Raw genomic sequence first — 15,977 nt, 5'->3', positions numbered from 1 at the left:
TACTCCACCAATCTAGCCCATTGCCACATAGGTACACGCTATTCCCACCATCTCTCCACTCCCAGTGCGTGAGTAGCCATTCTCGTAATAGAATCGCCAAGTTCAGGCTTACCAGAGTATGTGGTTAGTACTACAAAGTCTCACCGCACACAGTTCAACAACAGACTTGCCTTAATCGACCCAGGCGGAAAGAACCCGCTCACAAGACCTCCATGTCTTGTGGCTCACACACACCGAGTCCGCCTGGTCTAGATTTATTACTCCATATTCCCATATCACATGATAACATAAGTTAATCAAATCCCGTTTAAAGTTCGCTGGTGACAGGTAATCACCTGACTTTCATCGTTCTACGCATAGCTAAGCATAACTAGGCATATACGAATTTAAAACTGGTAATATAGTAATTATGGAATAACAAGGTGGGTAATGTACCAATTTGACTTGTACTTGACTCCTAATTACTTAATGCAGTAAAAAGAAGCAAAAGCAAAATCAATTTGTAAAATACAAGGTAGGGTTGTATGCATCCGGGGCTTGCCTTCGTTGATGGAAAAGTCCGGCTCCTACGACGTTTCACAAGTATTCGATACGACCTCAACAGATGGATTAACCTCCTCAACAACTTGATTAACTACCACGTGTTCACCTTCGTTCACTACACGTAATAACAATGACATGTTTAACATGATGCGGAATACGAAACATGATGCTCGATGATGGATGCAAAAATCAAGAATTTGAATACAACTTTCCTTTGCGGTACAGTGGCAAGTCAAACTAATCAAACCTTTTTCGCAACACCCAAATCAATTACTAAGGATCATTATCAACTAATCACCCAAGGACATCACTCAATCAAAAATTCAAACAAAACCTAATTCATTAAAGGTTACAATTTGCTTTTATGAATCAATTATTTAATTCAAAATTATGAAATAAATCAACTTATTCTAATTGAGCTCAAAATTTTAGTAAATGTTCATTTCATGATAACTAAGTGGCAAAACAAATTTCATAATTTTTGAATAAATAAATAAGCCTAGAAAAATCATGGAAATCCATTTATTAATAAATTGAGCAATTTTTATCACATTCAAAAATTACTGAAAATATTATTTCATATTTTCTTAAATAATATACATCACAGAGAAATCACACAAAAATTTTCATAATTTTTGGAGCTCTAAATAAATCTACACAAAAATAACAAATTACATCACTATTCATTCAAATCTGAAAATAGAAAAATCCATTTGAACGCTGAGTCACTGACAACGGGTCCCACCTGTCATCCCTAACCTCGCGCGTTTGACCACCGACTGTGACGGTGCTGACCGGCGTAAACTCGTCGACGGTGAGTCCAACGGCGACGGCCAAAGTACCAAAATGATCACCAAGATTAGGACGCATCGAATTGACGTCCCTATCAGCACTGATTACGGCCCTATACTAGCTCGTCGTCGGCCATGGCGGACGCGGTGGCACGGCAGCGCTACGTCAGCGACATGAGACCTGTAAAGCTTAAACTAGAAGGCCTAGGAAGCATTAGCATCTCACCCCAAACGCGACTGAGTAGAGCACAAGGCCTGGAGGAGCAACGGAGAGGTGGGTCGACAGTCCCGAGCAAGCACGACGGAACATATCGTCGTCGGTGGCGATGTTCCAGGGAGCTGTGGTGGTCAAAATGAGAAATCAATGGGTCATGGAGGACTACAGCATCGTGGCGAAGCTGAAACAAGACTCAGCAGGGGCAGAGGATCACCGTAACACGCTGGCCACGGCGAAGCGCTCGTGACGGGGACGCTGCCGGCCGCGAGGAAGAAGAGCGCGCACCACGAGTTTCTAGTGGAGGCAAGCCACAAGGGCTGTTTGCTAGGCGCGCAAGGAACTAGCGGAGCTGGGACACGCTTTGCTGCGATGGTGCAGGCGCTGGTTCGACGGCAAAAGCTCAACGGAGCTATGGCAACGGTGTCGGGAAAACAGAGGAAGGGAAACAACGAAGAATGGCGACAGCTCAGGCCTTAAGGAGCGGCCAGAAGCGCAAGGAAGCCACGCAGGAGCCTTTCCCACGCTAGCGCGAAGCCGAGGACGTCCACGCGCATGTCTGGAAGCGAACCGAAGGTCGCCGGCGGTGTAGCTACGGCGGTGAACACTGTTCACAGTATTTACAAGTTTGCCATTCACCAAAATTCACAAATTACTCTCAAATTTTCATAACAACTCAAAAATCTCCAAAAACAAAAGTTGTTCAAAATCAAAAGTTCTACAACTTTGCTTTTATAACCAACTCTTAATTCGGTCTAGATTTTGAAATGAACTTTTGAATTCAAATGGGGAAATTTAACGAATTACGCCTTTTTAAATTACTCCAAATTTTTCTAAACAACTTGAAAAACTCCAAAAACAAACTTTGCTTAACTTGTCAAGTTCTACACTTTTGCTTTTGGGCTCAACCCCAAAGAGCGAGGACTTCAGCGGGTTACTGCACATGTCAGTTTTAATTAAGCACAATTAAGGGATAAGTGCTAACAACAGATTAGTTGTCCATGTGGTTAGATTAATTAAGGTCTTGATTAAGTATTAAGTATAACACCTTCCATCTTGCAAACTAACTAAACCGGTTCCTCTGTAAGTCTATATATATAGAGCAGTTGCTGAGCAATTCGAATTTTGCCTTTCTTGCACTGTGGAGCTTGTTATCTTTGTGAGCTTTGTCTTCCGATGCTATAAGAGCTTATGTTTACATGTAAACAAAAATCATCTAGGGAAAAAATCACTATTCTAATGGTCTCCCTTGTGGGTTGCATATATGGAACCATCATAAGTTTGGGTCTACCGTTGTGACTTTTTTTTTAAGAAGTCTACCGTTGTGACTTTGTGATGAAGCTCAAGTTTCATATAAAAATGATCCATCTTCACTATGTTTTGTGCTTTCATTTTTTTTATTTTGCGTTGTAAGCAGATTTATGATTGACTTATGGTTGTTAAATGTGGAATTCGGCGCGGCCTTTCCCGTCTAGACAAATGCCCGCTGTGTGACCAAGAAGATGAACACCCTCATCACGTTTGGTGCTTGGACCATTTGGAGGCATATAAATGATTGTGTTTTTAGTGGAGCCACCCCTAGACTGGACACGGCGCTGCTCCTTACAAAGAAGCAAGCTGAGTTCTGGTGTTTGGCAGGAGCGAAGGGCTTCTCCCTGCTCAATGGCACGGGTTCTCTTAGGTGTTGTTTGTTTTGGTCTGGTCGTCTCTTTCCTTTAAGTTTTAAAGTCTCAAGTTAGTAGGAGGTGTGTGTTCGGGTCTATGTACGGCTCTTTCTTCTCCTTTCAATGAAATGATACGTAGCTCTCCAGCGCGTTCAAGAAAAAAAATATAGAATTGATTTTAGTTTCTGATGGATGATGATATTTGCCTTGTTGGGCCTGATCCCTGTAAACCTTATGTTGAGAGGTTGTGAGCATTAGCTCGTCGGCTCAGTCGGCATCCCCCACCCGGGCTGCATGGCTCGTGCACCCTTTCCACGCGCCGGCCTCAACACGCTAACACACGTGTGCGGCGCTTGGCATGAGCCTTCCCATGTTTTAAGACAGACGCACAGCCTGTGCCTGTGCGCTTGGGGTCGCGCAGCAGCCAGACAGCCACCCCCTGAAGCAGGCAAGCAGATATCATCACGAGTGACGACATGACACGCACCAGCCGCCAGCAGTCACCAGCCACTGGCAGAATCAGCAGTTCAGCACGCCCCTGCACGCGCGCCCTCATCGGAAACATGCAAGCAAGCACGGAATGCCCCACTGCGCCGAAGCGTTTGCGTTTCGAGACCACACACTTTCCACGCACCCATGCGTGCTGCGTAGGAGGGAGAAACCGTTGCGGATGGGGCAGCGCACAAGCAAGCATCCGTGCCATCCGCACATTCCCAGCTGCACCGTGCTTTATTACCAACGAAAAGAACTCAACACACACAAAATCCACCAACGCGCGCGCACATAGGGAGTAGTCCAGAACTGAAAAGGCTCGGCGTTCGGCGAGGAAAGAAAGGCCACCGAGTTCTTTCTGGCCGGGCGATCCATCTCGGTTCTTCAGTGAAAGGGAACAACGCCTGGCCAGCGACGGAACGGAAGGCAAAGCCACCGACCAGGCGACCAGAGAGCGCGGAGGCGGACGACTTGACTCGGCGTCTACGGGGAATCCACGAACGGGCGCCACTCACATACCACCACCCGCCACGAAAAGCTTTATGGACCCCCTTTTACAGTTCAGTGGGCTGCCTTTGCAGTGCACGCACGTTTGTTACTTCGTACTCCTGACCTTTTCGCCTGGCAACCACTGACGTACGAGCCTGTGAATGTGAATGAGAATGACCCACACCTGCAAAATGCTACATTTCATTGCACAACCAAAGGAATCGCGCAATGTTTTATCCTGATCGTACGTACGATAAGGATGGTATTTACACACCGTACGATCTTAGTAAGTGATCCATTTGCGTACAGAGAAAGAAGACTGCGAGAAGCTGAAAAGGCTGATCCAACAGAGGGTTCTCTACAGCGAACACTTTCATTCAGACGGCGGCGACCATGGCCTCTGCGGGGTCCGAGGAGGCGTGCAGGGAGATCCGCGGCGCGTGCGGCACGCCGCGGCGCCTGGGCCTCCTCCTGGCTCCGCGGAGCCCCGCCGAGAGGCAGCAGATCAGGGCGGCGTACCGTGCGACGTTCGGCGAGGACCTCGCTGGGACGCTGCACGGCACCCTCGTGGCCATGTCCAACTCCAGCAACCAGGAGGACAAGGTAAAAAATCATCGCAGAGGCCCCACAGGAGTCGTCACGGCCGCAGTGACCGCGACGGAGCTCTCAGTCTCAGCTCACCACGAGCGCGCGGTTTCCTCCCTGCAGCTCTGCAGGCTGCTCTACCTGTGGGCTCTGGAGCCGGCGGAACGGGATGCGGTCGTGGCGCGGGAGGCGGTCGAGGGCGGCGTCACCGTGGCCGGCTACCGCGCCCTCGTCGAGGTGTTCACGCGCCGGAAGCAGGACCAGCTCTTCTTCACCAAGCAGGCATACATGGCCAGGTTCAGGAGGAACCTGGACCAGGACATGGTCACCGAGCCGTCTCACCCATACCAGAGGGCATGTGCCCATCCTTCTTCACTTCTCTTCTCTGCTGTCATGGAGTTAAACCATTACCACCACCTGAACTTAACCTGACTGACTACCGTCATTGTTGTTTGCTTAAACAGCTGCTGCTGGCTCTCGCAGCCTCCCACAGGTCGCACCACGACGACCTCAGCCAGCACGTAGCCAAATGCGACGCGAGGAGGCTGCACGACACGAAGAACAGTGGTGCCGGTTCCGTCGTCGACGAGGCTGTGATCCTTGAGATGTTCAGCAAGAGGAGCATCCCACAGCTCAGGTTGGCCTTCTGCAGCTACAAGCGCATATATGGGCATGACTATACCAAGGCAAGTGGACTCATCAGCTACTTCGGCCCATCCACCTCGTGCAGCCCTGCTCAGTGACTCTGTTATGACTACCTTGCAACAATGCGTATGCATGCAGGCACTGAAGATAAATGGGTCTGGTGAATTTGAAGAATCTCTGAGGGTTGTTGTCAAGTGCATCTACAACCCTTCCAAGTATTACTCCAAGGTAATAAAATCCCAGAAGCCCTTGGATCAGTATCGAAAAGCCTGACTGTTCTGTACCTGTTCTAATTCACTCTTCTGCTCTTGATATTTCCAGTTACTGCAGAGAAGTATGCTATCTGCAGATAAAAGGATGGTAACAAGAGCTATCTTGGGCAGTGATGATGTCGGTATAGATGAGATCAGATCAGCGTTCAAGAGTTGTTATGGAAGGAACCTTGCAGACTACATCCAAGAAAACTTGCCTGAGAGTGATTACAGAGACTTTCTTGTGGCTGTGGCAAGAGGGTCAGTGGCACCATGAGGTTGGATGTTTGTAGTACAGGTATCCCTGAGCTGTACATGGAAGAAAAAAAAATTGCTTCCCATGCTGCAAAAGTAAGTTGAACAAGGAAAACAGCAGTCTCATGTCATCTGACTTGGGATTTCAGGTTGTTATACCAGTTTATTTACAATTGCTAGACTCGACAGCGAAACTATCAGATCTCAGTATGCAAAAACACAAAACATAAAGATAGGCTTATTGCAGAGGACTATATTACGGACATCAGTTAGATGAGCTTCTTCTTTCGGAAGTACTGCTGTAGATGCCACAACTGTAAAACAGAGACTGCAATGCAAACACTAAGAGAGAGCATGCTCAACCACGTGACCCTAGAATTCGTCTTTTCACTAACATCCCTCATGTTGGCTTCTCTGCACCGAGAATAATATTGTTAAATGGATTGTTATTATACCCTGGGTATCAGCCAGGTACATGAATAACCAAAACATGAAGCTAGGAAAATAAGTGGATGCACAGACTTGGATTTTAGAAGAAGCAGGTTCTCATGGATTGATTGGACAGCAACTTCAAGCTTGAGTAACTCCAGTTCAACTCCCTGATTATAAAACTTGATGTCATATGGAAGGGGAATAAAACAAAACAACTGGCAGTATAACACCTCATTTTCATATACTTCACCTCGATCTTTTCCTTTTTAGCAACAGAATCCCAGTCTCTAGTAGCTATCCCAATTTTCCAATCAAGATTTAGTTTCACCACTAACCCTCTGTCCTCACCATCAATCGAGAAGCAGGCAAGGTAGTTCCCTGCTTCTGCTGTGGTAAATGCAAATTGCTCCATTGAAACCTTTTCTTTCTTATGAACAACGTCTCCAAAAGGGGATGTAACCTGAAATAATGATTCCCGAAAGAAATGTAAGCATGTTAGCGGAACATAAATGGTCAATGATGTAACAATCTTCAATCAGACAACTCCCACTCAATGTCCAGTTCCTCTCCCAGCAAAGTTACTACTTACTAATATGTTCTCAATGAAGTGAAAATGGCAATAGATTTATCCACTACTACTACCATGTGCAAATAAGTCAAAAAGTTTTTGTGGATAAAATTGTTGTAACTCATACACCCTATTCACAAGATGTAACACCGTGAATGCAAATTGAAAACTAATTTGCAGATAAATATGATAGTATGGAGGTGGATTACATGTCTCCTGATTCATAATCACAAATCTATCCAACAAAATGTTGCCTATTTGTAGTTCCCGGGTGAGTTTATGGCCCATACAAGATAAGCAAGGTTTGGACAGCATCTTCCAGTTTCATTATTGAAGAACTAACAGTGTAACCGCGATCCATTTGATGTACCACAAACAATACTGTAGAAAAAATGGAGAAGGCCTAGGACAAAAGGAATCAATAACTTGCCTTATTCAGGATCAATTTGACTGAACCTAAGGATAATGGGGAGCAGCAACAGGAATCAAATCACACAATGATTTTCTTTCTCAAACAATAATGAGAGTTATGTATCTTCTATGAAGAACAAAATTGTTTTTGATTTTTATCATGCATTTGAGCTAGCAGAATAGTTTTCAAATGGTGTTTTTCTGAGTATGCCCACGGACCGCGTGGGCATGACCACAATGAAAGGAGACATGTATGATATATCCTAATGGCTAATCACATGTCCAATGTGCTCAAGTTGACAATTGTCATCGATTGTTAGGTAAGAGTAACTAATATATACCATAAATCCATAACATCAAAGAAATAACAGCTACTGCACATAATGCACTTCCCTTCCATAATAACAGTTACTACACATAATGCACTTCCATTCCATTTCCAGTGTACACAAACACAAAAGCATAGAAAATATAGGAGTACCAACCAATCCACAAAATTTACAATGTACATAACAATATTTTTGCCTAACACCTCCCACGCTGTACTGCTTGGATGAATCCCGATCTGGTGGATGCAATTGGATACCCAAACCCAATGGTGTTTTCTAGGTCGGCTAATTAATTAATTATGGTGTCAACTATTTTCGTTCATTTCTCTCCCTTAAACTAATTACGTGGCAATGCCGTTTTAGTCTATTTTACATATTGCATCTGTAGGTCCAAACGATTGGTTACCTTGACGGCGATGGTAGGGTGGGCGTGGTGGTGATCGTAGAGGACGGAGTAGTCGCCGATGACGACAACGTTGGATTGGATCTCCTCCGACACACACTTAGTCCCTGACGGCGCAATCTCCAGCCACACCGCCCCGGCCCCCGCCGCCATCCACCACACCGCCGCCGCCGCGGCCCACGCGCCACCCCTCGCCATCGTCTCTTCCTGCCGCACCGCCACCAACATCCCCAGCAGGTTGCAAGCGCCACCCCGTCGTCCATCTCAACGCGATTCGCTAGGCCCATAAACATGCGTGGCGCAATAGGCCCAAAGAAATCCCGAGTTGGGCTTTCTTTATTGGACGGAAATTGTTTGGCCCAGTGTTACTACACCCACCTTCAGGCTCCACCGCTCCAGTTTCCGCTTGGGAAAACACAATTCGGCGGCGAAGGGAGAAGGGCGGAACGACCCGACGAGGAGATTGCTTGGTGGGAGGAGTTGGTGAGGAGAGGCCGCGACCATGGAGAACCTTGCGCTGCTTTGGGGGATCATCGGCCCTGGCGTGTCCGGCGCCATCTTCGGGGCTGGATGGTGGTTCTGGGTGGACGCGGTCGTTTGCAGCGCCGTCCAGGTCTCCTTCCTCCACTACCTTCCAGGTGAGAGCAGGAGCCCTAAGATTCGGGGAGTAGCCCCCATCTTTTTTATTCTCGTGCGAGTTTTGGGGTCCGATTGATCGGTGTGATTTCGTTGGGCATGCGGGTTTTGCAGGGATCTTCGCTACGCTGGCGGCGCTCATGTTCAATTGCGTGAACAAGGATGAGATCGGATACGACTATTACTCGCCCTACGGGGACGATTCAGAGTGGAGGTGAGGATACTGCTTATATTTTGTTAAAGGTTGATGGAATTGGTGGATGAATTTAGGGTTTTGAAATCCATATGATTCAGTCGAGCCCGGGTTACTTGATATTATCTGTACGATTAAAAATAAGCACAGTTTCAGGAATCACGTGAATTTGCATGCGATGTAAATAAACCATTTTACAATGATGTCAGACTTTTGATTTGGGTCAATCTCCATCTTCATAAGCAGGCACTGGACTTAGAATTGTTGTAATTAGGAAACTAATAAGGGCCTGTTTGGTGGAGCTTCACTCTTGATTCTTAGCTCCAGCTCCCTGATTATCTGATGGAGTGATTCTGGTGGACAGCAGTGGGATGTGATTATGGAGTGATTCTTGTGGGGATTGAAGGGGAGCGATGGGGAGCAGGTTCTTTCAGCTCCCAGCTCACAGTTTAAAAGGAGAAGCGATTCTTGTCATCCCACCAGAATGGCAGAATCTAGTTTGTTTTATTCGTTTGGCTGTCTAGGAGTGATTCTCACGGAGAATCTAGAGCTGGGAGCTCTCCCAAACAACCCCGAATGTAGCATTGTGGTTATGAGCTGAAAATGTTTTTTTGTAAAGGTGTGGTCTTGTAGGGAGTCTCCCAGCTTTATGAGGGATTTGGTCTTGTAGGGAGTTGCCCAGCTTTATGAGGGATTACTTACTAACTCATGTTTGAAACAACTGCCGTCCCACTCTGGTAACTCTGCTATGGACATAGCAAGGAGGAGGCAGTTGTTTGTGGGATCTAGTTGGACTACCATATGGAAAGTCATAAGATTTTTTTTTCTAGGGGACTTATGGAACTACTTAGACAACTAGTTGGACTACTCTTTTGGTAATCATACAAATTTGTGAATTTCATATCTTTCGGGAGTAGGAGTTTCCACTGTTACAAATTATCCATGATCATGGATCATAATGTCTTTATCCTCGTATATGTTTATTAAGGTAATGCAATCAAGATATAACATCTCTTTCTGTCAAATATAACTTCTCTATTTAGGTATAGCAATGACTTTAAGTGTTACTCCTTGTTAGTAGGGTTGTCCTACCCAGGCCACTGTTTTCATGTTTTTTCACCCCATTTGTTTTGCTGTTGAGTTTGCACAATGGGATTACATACATTTGTTTTTCAAATACTGTCTTGTCATTGATCTTGATGCTGCAGAACCAATATACAATAGGTCAAATAGACTTGTTTGACTTGAGTTGTAATTTGGAAACATTAACTTTTTAAATCAGGATGACATACTGGAGGACATTGTTCCTGCTCCATGAAATCTTGACACAGTTGTGTTTGATTTTGGTTATGCACATGATTCTCTACATCAATGTATCTTGTATCCTTGTTATGCCATTTCCACACCCCCCCCCCCCCCCCCTCCCTCCCCCCTACCCGACAATAGTTGACCATTTGCTGTTTGATAATATTTTAGATTTTTTTTCTAACAGTTGATATAGAACTATTTCCAGGAAAGCTTTTTCTTTTCTTTTTTGAATAACTACACTGATTGAGATCCTGGTCAGATAGGTTGTATGGATCTAGATTTTAAAGACACCTGCAGCAACATAAAGCTTGTAAAATAAATCATTTGCACTTTTTTTCAAAATGTCAAAATCAAGGAAAGTTGTTAGAAGAAAACCATATGTTGGTAAACAAAAGAGTGGCTGGACTGCTTTAGCATATATCCTACACGATGAGATAATATTGTAAGGCGTCATACAGGCCATGCCTCTAAGTCAATCTGCTTCAAAAATTTGAAAGAGGCATTGGATTTTTTTTCAAAGTGGATCTTCAACATGAGTAGTATAGACGTGTGTTCCAGTCATCCTTACATTCAGTGGCAAGTACATGTGCCACCTAGCCAAAGTTTCCTTAACTAAATTCGTGCTTTCTAATTGAAGAGCCTCAAGTTTCTAGCATTGTGCTATGTGATGCATCACTTTTCATCAGGTTCAGTAAGTCATGGTGTTGTCCTTGTAATCCCAAATGGACATATCTTTTGCATACCTGAAAACTGCCTCATTGGTTCTATAACAAGACTGGACCAATTTCTGGGTGCTGGAATGTGCTCAAATGGAATTTAAGGTGTAAGAAGGATTTTTTCCTGTGATACCTGCATAGAATATTCTAACCTTGGTCTCTTTACATTGTAGAGTGAAGCTCTGGCTTTTTGTGGCATATGTCGTTTCTTTTGTGTGCCTAGCTGGATCTGTGGGTTTATTGGTGCAAGACGCGCTGACGAACAAGGGCCCTTCTGTCTGGACTGGTGTTGCTGGCGTTCTGCAATGTGTTCTTGTGTTGATAAGGTATGCCTGCAATTTCCATCTACTACTATAAATATTTCACTCCCTCATACACTTGTCCAGTTTGTGTACTGACTTCCCATCACCCTTGCAGCGGGCTGGTGCTATTGGACATGCCACTCAGAAGATTAAAGGGCGTAATGTCATGTGCAGGCTTGCAAGGTTGGTCTTGGTCACAATCGTGTGAAGAAAATTATTTCTGGCAGCATATGAGTTTGTGTGATGGAAATGTCGTGCACTGTTCACTGCTAAATGGGATGACTAGACGTTTCATCTGTGCATATCTGACTGTTTTGAAAAATGACGCTTCTTAACACCGGTGCACGTTTTTGCCCCAGCTTCTTGTTAGTTGTGAATCTGTGAGCCTGATCGGCTGTCTTTGCTGCACGGCAGCCAGCCGCTGCCGCTGCTTGTTTTGTCCACCAATTAGTGTAGCTGCTCTGAGGGATCGGAGCCATAACTATTTATTGGTTACTGCATCAGCGAAGTGCATGTTCTTTTCCTCTGACGGTGGCATAGTGCGTCATGTGGAGCTTGTGGCCTTTGTGCCAGTTCCAGCTTTCTTTATGCCTGAAAGAGTGATATCTCAGTCGACTTGTTAGACTCAGTATCTGACGGTGGCATAGCTACTCGGAAGAGCTAGCTGCAGCAACGCTGCGGCTGCTGCTGCTGCGCTCCTTACCGTACTTGTACTGTTCAATTCATCAACAAAAACTAGCAGCGGCAGCGCTGTGGCTGTTAAAATAGCAGCAGCGCTGTGGGTCATGATCATGCAAATCTTGTGGTTAAAACTGAAACTGGCAATGAATACAGCTCGATATCGCAATTGATGAACCTGCAGCAAACAAGTTAGTACTACTATTTACATCACGCCTCGTCGCCTCCTAGTCAGTTCCATTCACCCTGTTCGCATGTTGGTTTTAGTCAGTCCTAAACCAGCCAGCCAACAGTATTTTTCTCTCATAATAAATTAGCACCAGCCAGCTCAGAAATCAACCAGCGAACAAACTGATTGACTTCATTTGAGTCGGCACTCTGTTTCGCCCTGTTTCATTTCGAGCCTGATTTGGATGGACTAAACTAGTCCATCTTTTGATACCAAATAGAAGGCCTAAACATTAACTAATTATGATCAAACATAAACTAATAGAGGCTAATTGATTAGTAGAATTCATTAGAAAAAAGAAAATTTTAATTAGTCCACGTTCAAGGCCTATCAGCCGGCTTACTAGCTAGAATCTATAATATTTTTTTTTTACAATAAAATAGTTTCAGCCAACTTATCAGCTGACTTTAATATCAGCCGAATAGACCCTTACTTCTGGACTGCCGGCATTCCAGTTTCTTCTTTATGTTTTGTTGATGAAGACGGTGTAGGGCCCCATTGCCGGCTGGCGTCTGCGCACGATCACAAAAACAAAGGCCATGCTCCGATGACTAGTGTTGCCTGGATCGATAGCCTCTTAATCCATTGGCCATGGGATCTATGAGTTAGAGCTAGTTTGTGTTAGTTGAAGCTCAACTAGTTCTAAAGTAGCCAAACAGGAGGAGCTAGAGTGGGTTATTTGCAACTAGCCCACCTTAAAAAACTATCCCCCCAAAGAGGATGATTATTTGGGCTAGTTGGGGACTATTTGAGGTGAGGGTCCTACTGTTTTCCTCTCTACTTTCACCCACACCAATGATTTGGAAAGCACATTTATTATCATTTTAACCCTTGTATCCAAACATCTCTTAGGCTAGAGTTAGTTCAGGGCTAGTCCTAAGCTAAAAACTAACTCTAACCTTTAGCTGTGCTAGAGTATCAAACAGGACCATTATGTTCCGGTCGATAGCAACGTAGGGGTTTTAAGGTCGAGGACACGTGCTTTGGAATTACCAGTCGTATCTGCAGCCATTTCCTCAGGTACTGATGTCGGTGAAAGAGACGTCGGCTAGCCACGGTCCACGGGTAGATTCAAGTAATCGTGTCGAGGTCACAACTGCAACCTAGGGATCTCAGACAAATGGTCCGACAAAGGCTAACTGAGCTGTAAGTTTCGACTCGCGCACACCAGCTGACACGGTGGGTCATGCTACGTGGATTCTTCAGGCTCCCCGCGCGCGGCACCAGCGGTTTGCCACGTATCTTCGCCAGCTCGTCTTCATGTCCTCCATCATTTATGCGTCTCTCTTTATTTATAAAGATCGAGACAACACTGCCTACTTGCTGCTCTTTGTCGACTGACATTATCCTGACGGCTTCCTCTCCAGACCTTCTGCGTTGCATCACTGCACGTCTCAGCTCGAAATTCGTGATGACTCACCTCGGGACGCTCCACCACTTCATCGGCATCTCCGTCACGCGCTCCTCCGACGGGCTGTTCCTCTCGCAACGCCAGTATGCTGTTAAGCTTCTTCAGCGTGTTGGCATGTCCATGTGCCATCCCTCCACGACGCCTGTAGAGTCCAAGTCCAATCTCTCAGCTACGGATGGTGCCCCACTCACCGACCCATCCGAGTACCGTAGCCTCGTCGGACGCTACAGTACCTTACTCTCACCCACCCTGACCTGGCCTATGCGGTCTAGCAAGTGTGCCTCTTCGTGCACGGCCCTCGAGAGCCGCACCTTGCCCTCGTCAAGCACATTCTTTGCTACGTCAAGGGCACTCTTTCTACTGGTCTCCACATTGGCACCGGTCATGTACAGTCTCTCACGGCATACTCAAATATGGACTGGGCAGGGTGCCCCAACTCCCGCCGCTCCACGTTGGGCTACTGCGTCTACATCGGTGACAACTTGGTGTCTTGGTCGTTCAAGCATCAGGACATTGTCTCTCGCTCCAGTGTTGAAGCAGAGTACCGTGCCATCACCCACTGCTGGTTGCGCCAGCTTGTCTAGGTGTTCCATCTAACGCTACTCTCTGCCACAGTTGTCTTATGTGACAATGTAGTGCTGTATACATGACAACAAACCCCGTCTATCACTGCCGGACCAAGCACTCGAGATTGACATTCACTTCGTCCGTGAGAAGGTCATCTTTGGCGAAGTTCGTGTTCTCCATGTGTCGTCCTCGCATCAGTTCGCGAATATCATGACTAAGGGCTTGTCTGTACAGCTATTTACTGATTTTTTATCCAGTCTGTGTCTGTGATCCTCCTGCTATGACTACGAGGGGTTAATTAATAAGCATAGATTTAACAAGCATAAACCTAAATAAATCTATAACTAAGTTATACATGATCCAATGAGTTTAAAATTTTTAGTACAGTTCAAGCATACAATAATTAGCCCACCATAAAAATTTCATCATAATTGGACCATAGAAGCTGTAACTATGAATTATTTCAATTAATTACGTAAAAGCATAGATTCAAAGCTACATAAAAAATTTTATATTATAGCATACCATATTATATGTTCAGTGTGTAGATCTACTCATGTGGAGTCCAACAAAATTAGATTTTCTATTTTATGATTTTTTTTCTGATTTACTATGATTTTTTAAAGATTCAGCGAAAATAAATAAAAAGAAAAAGATAAAACCACTGTCACTGTAGCAAAAACACCGTCCAAAACCGCTTGGGAGGTTATTTAACCGATTTTGAAAAGTTCAGGGGGTAGAAAATCTAGTTTTATGGTTTGGGGGTGAAGTAGTCCACCTTGAATAGTTGGGGGTTATGTAAACTTTTTCCGATATGCATATATATAGGGGTCTATTTGTAAATATACTGACAGGCTTGTGGCTATATATATGAAAGTCATCCCTCCCTAATAGGTTTGAGGTGTTCTCCCTATTGCTTTCTACATTTAGTTTATGAATTGTTCCACAAACAGGCCAAGGTTAGTCATCGGAGGGAAAAGGATATATTGCAAAATGCCATTCACAACGACATGTATTCCAATATAACTTGAGTTCACATGAGATGGTCGATTAAAATAAAGTTACTTATCAAACAGAACAGGAAAAAGAAGTTTCACTAAATATTTAGATGTTTACACTTCAGCGGAGTTATACATGATTAATTAAGCTTATAACGAACAAATATTTCACAATAAAAAATGGCGCGTTCTGGCAATGCCGGATTACTCACAGAGTCACAGACATGTGAGCTCACAGAGAATAAAAGTGCAAGGTACCAACTCTTATTTAAGGAGCTCGTCCCTAACTGTCTGTGCTTATTATCACCGAAAGAGAAAGACTATGGCTGCTTCCCACACTTGCTTTCTCGACATTTTGTCTGCAGGGTTAACAAGTGCAAGCTAGCATCTTGGAAGACATAAAGATTATAATTAACACGCTAGCATCTTGGAAGACATAAACATTATAGTTAACACCTTTAAACCACTTGTATTAATCAGCTTATGAGTTTAGAAATACTATAAACAATTATTAATAATCAAGGTAAAGAATTTGTTTTTGTAGCCAATTATCCTACCCGAATAGACCATTAACAACAGTTGGCAGATTACGCAAAAGAGTGTCCCATGCCCTAATTGTCCCTTCTGCTAGAAACTTATAGTGTAAAGTAATAAACCAAATAAATGGAACCAAATATTCTGATTTATACCTTATTCCGACACCATGTATAACACTAGCCTTGTACATCGAGAGCAACACAATGGCAAGCAGCTGGGAAAGATGTTAAAATAAGTCATTAACAATGACTAAAAAGTTTACTAGATTACTGTTGAGTTGAAATCTGGATGACAGAAAGCAAATACACAATATGGTAAAAATTAACCTTT

At 44.6% G+C, this 15,977-nt stretch overlaps 4 protein-coding genes across 4 annotated transcripts; 3 read left to right on the top strand and 1 right to left on the bottom strand.

Annotated features, from left to right (window-relative positions):
* Window positions 1–3,994: 3,994 nt before the first annotated feature.
* Window positions 3,995–5,967, top strand: LOC136534878 (annexin Gh1-like). Its single transcript, XM_066527237.1, has 5 exons — window positions 3,995–4,796; window positions 4,902–5,132; window positions 5,243–5,464; window positions 5,562–5,651; window positions 5,745–5,967. The coding sequence occupies exons 1-5, from the start codon at window positions 4,587–4,589 to the stop codon at window positions 5,949–5,951; spliced, it is 960 nt and encodes a 319-aa protein (XP_066383334.1). The 5' UTR covers window positions 3,995–4,586; the 3' UTR covers window positions 5,952–5,967.
* A 220-nt stretch (window positions 5,968–6,187) lies between these two features.
* LOC136534879 (transmembrane emp24 domain-containing protein p24delta4-like) lies at window positions 6,188–8,338 on the bottom strand. Its single transcript, XM_066527239.1, has 4 exons — window positions 8,076–8,338; window positions 6,612–6,821; window positions 6,452–6,528; window positions 6,188–6,343 (listed from the first exon to the last, which is right to left on the bottom strand). Exons 1-4 carry the CDS (start codon window positions 8,298–8,300, stop codon window positions 6,199–6,201), a joined length of 657 nt encoding a protein of 218 aa, XP_066383336.1. The 5' UTR covers window positions 8,301–8,338; the 3' UTR covers window positions 6,188–6,198.
* Window positions 8,339–8,466: 128 nt separating this feature from the next.
* On the top strand, window positions 8,467–11,585 carry LOC136534880 (uncharacterized). Its single transcript, XM_066527240.1, has 4 exons — window positions 8,467–8,710; window positions 8,823–8,922; window positions 11,099–11,251; window positions 11,343–11,585. The coding sequence occupies exons 1-4, from the start codon at window positions 8,575–8,577 to the stop codon at window positions 11,560–11,562; spliced, it is 609 nt and encodes a 202-aa protein (XP_066383337.1). The 5' UTR covers window positions 8,467–8,574; the 3' UTR covers window positions 11,563–11,585.
* A 1,960-nt stretch (window positions 11,586–13,545) lies between these two features.
* On the top strand, window positions 13,546–14,129 carry LOC136534881 (uncharacterized mitochondrial protein AtMg00810-like). The gene is made up of 2 exons (XM_066527241.1): window positions 13,546–13,689; window positions 13,818–14,129. Exons 1-2 carry the CDS (start codon window positions 13,546–13,548, stop codon window positions 14,127–14,129), a joined length of 456 nt encoding a protein of 151 aa, XP_066383338.1.
* Window positions 14,130–15,977: the final 1,848 nt, after the last annotated feature.

The sequence above is a fragment of the Miscanthus floridulus genome, unplaced genomic scaffold, assembly GCF_019320115.1.
Source record: "Miscanthus floridulus cultivar M001 unplaced genomic scaffold, ASM1932011v1 os_2356_4_5, whole genome shotgun sequence".
NCBI lineage: Eukaryota > Viridiplantae > Streptophyta > Magnoliopsida > Poales > Poaceae > Miscanthus > Miscanthus floridulus.
The sequence above is the reverse complement of the archived record's forward strand: the minus strand, read 5'-3'. Positions and strand labels throughout refer to the sequence as shown.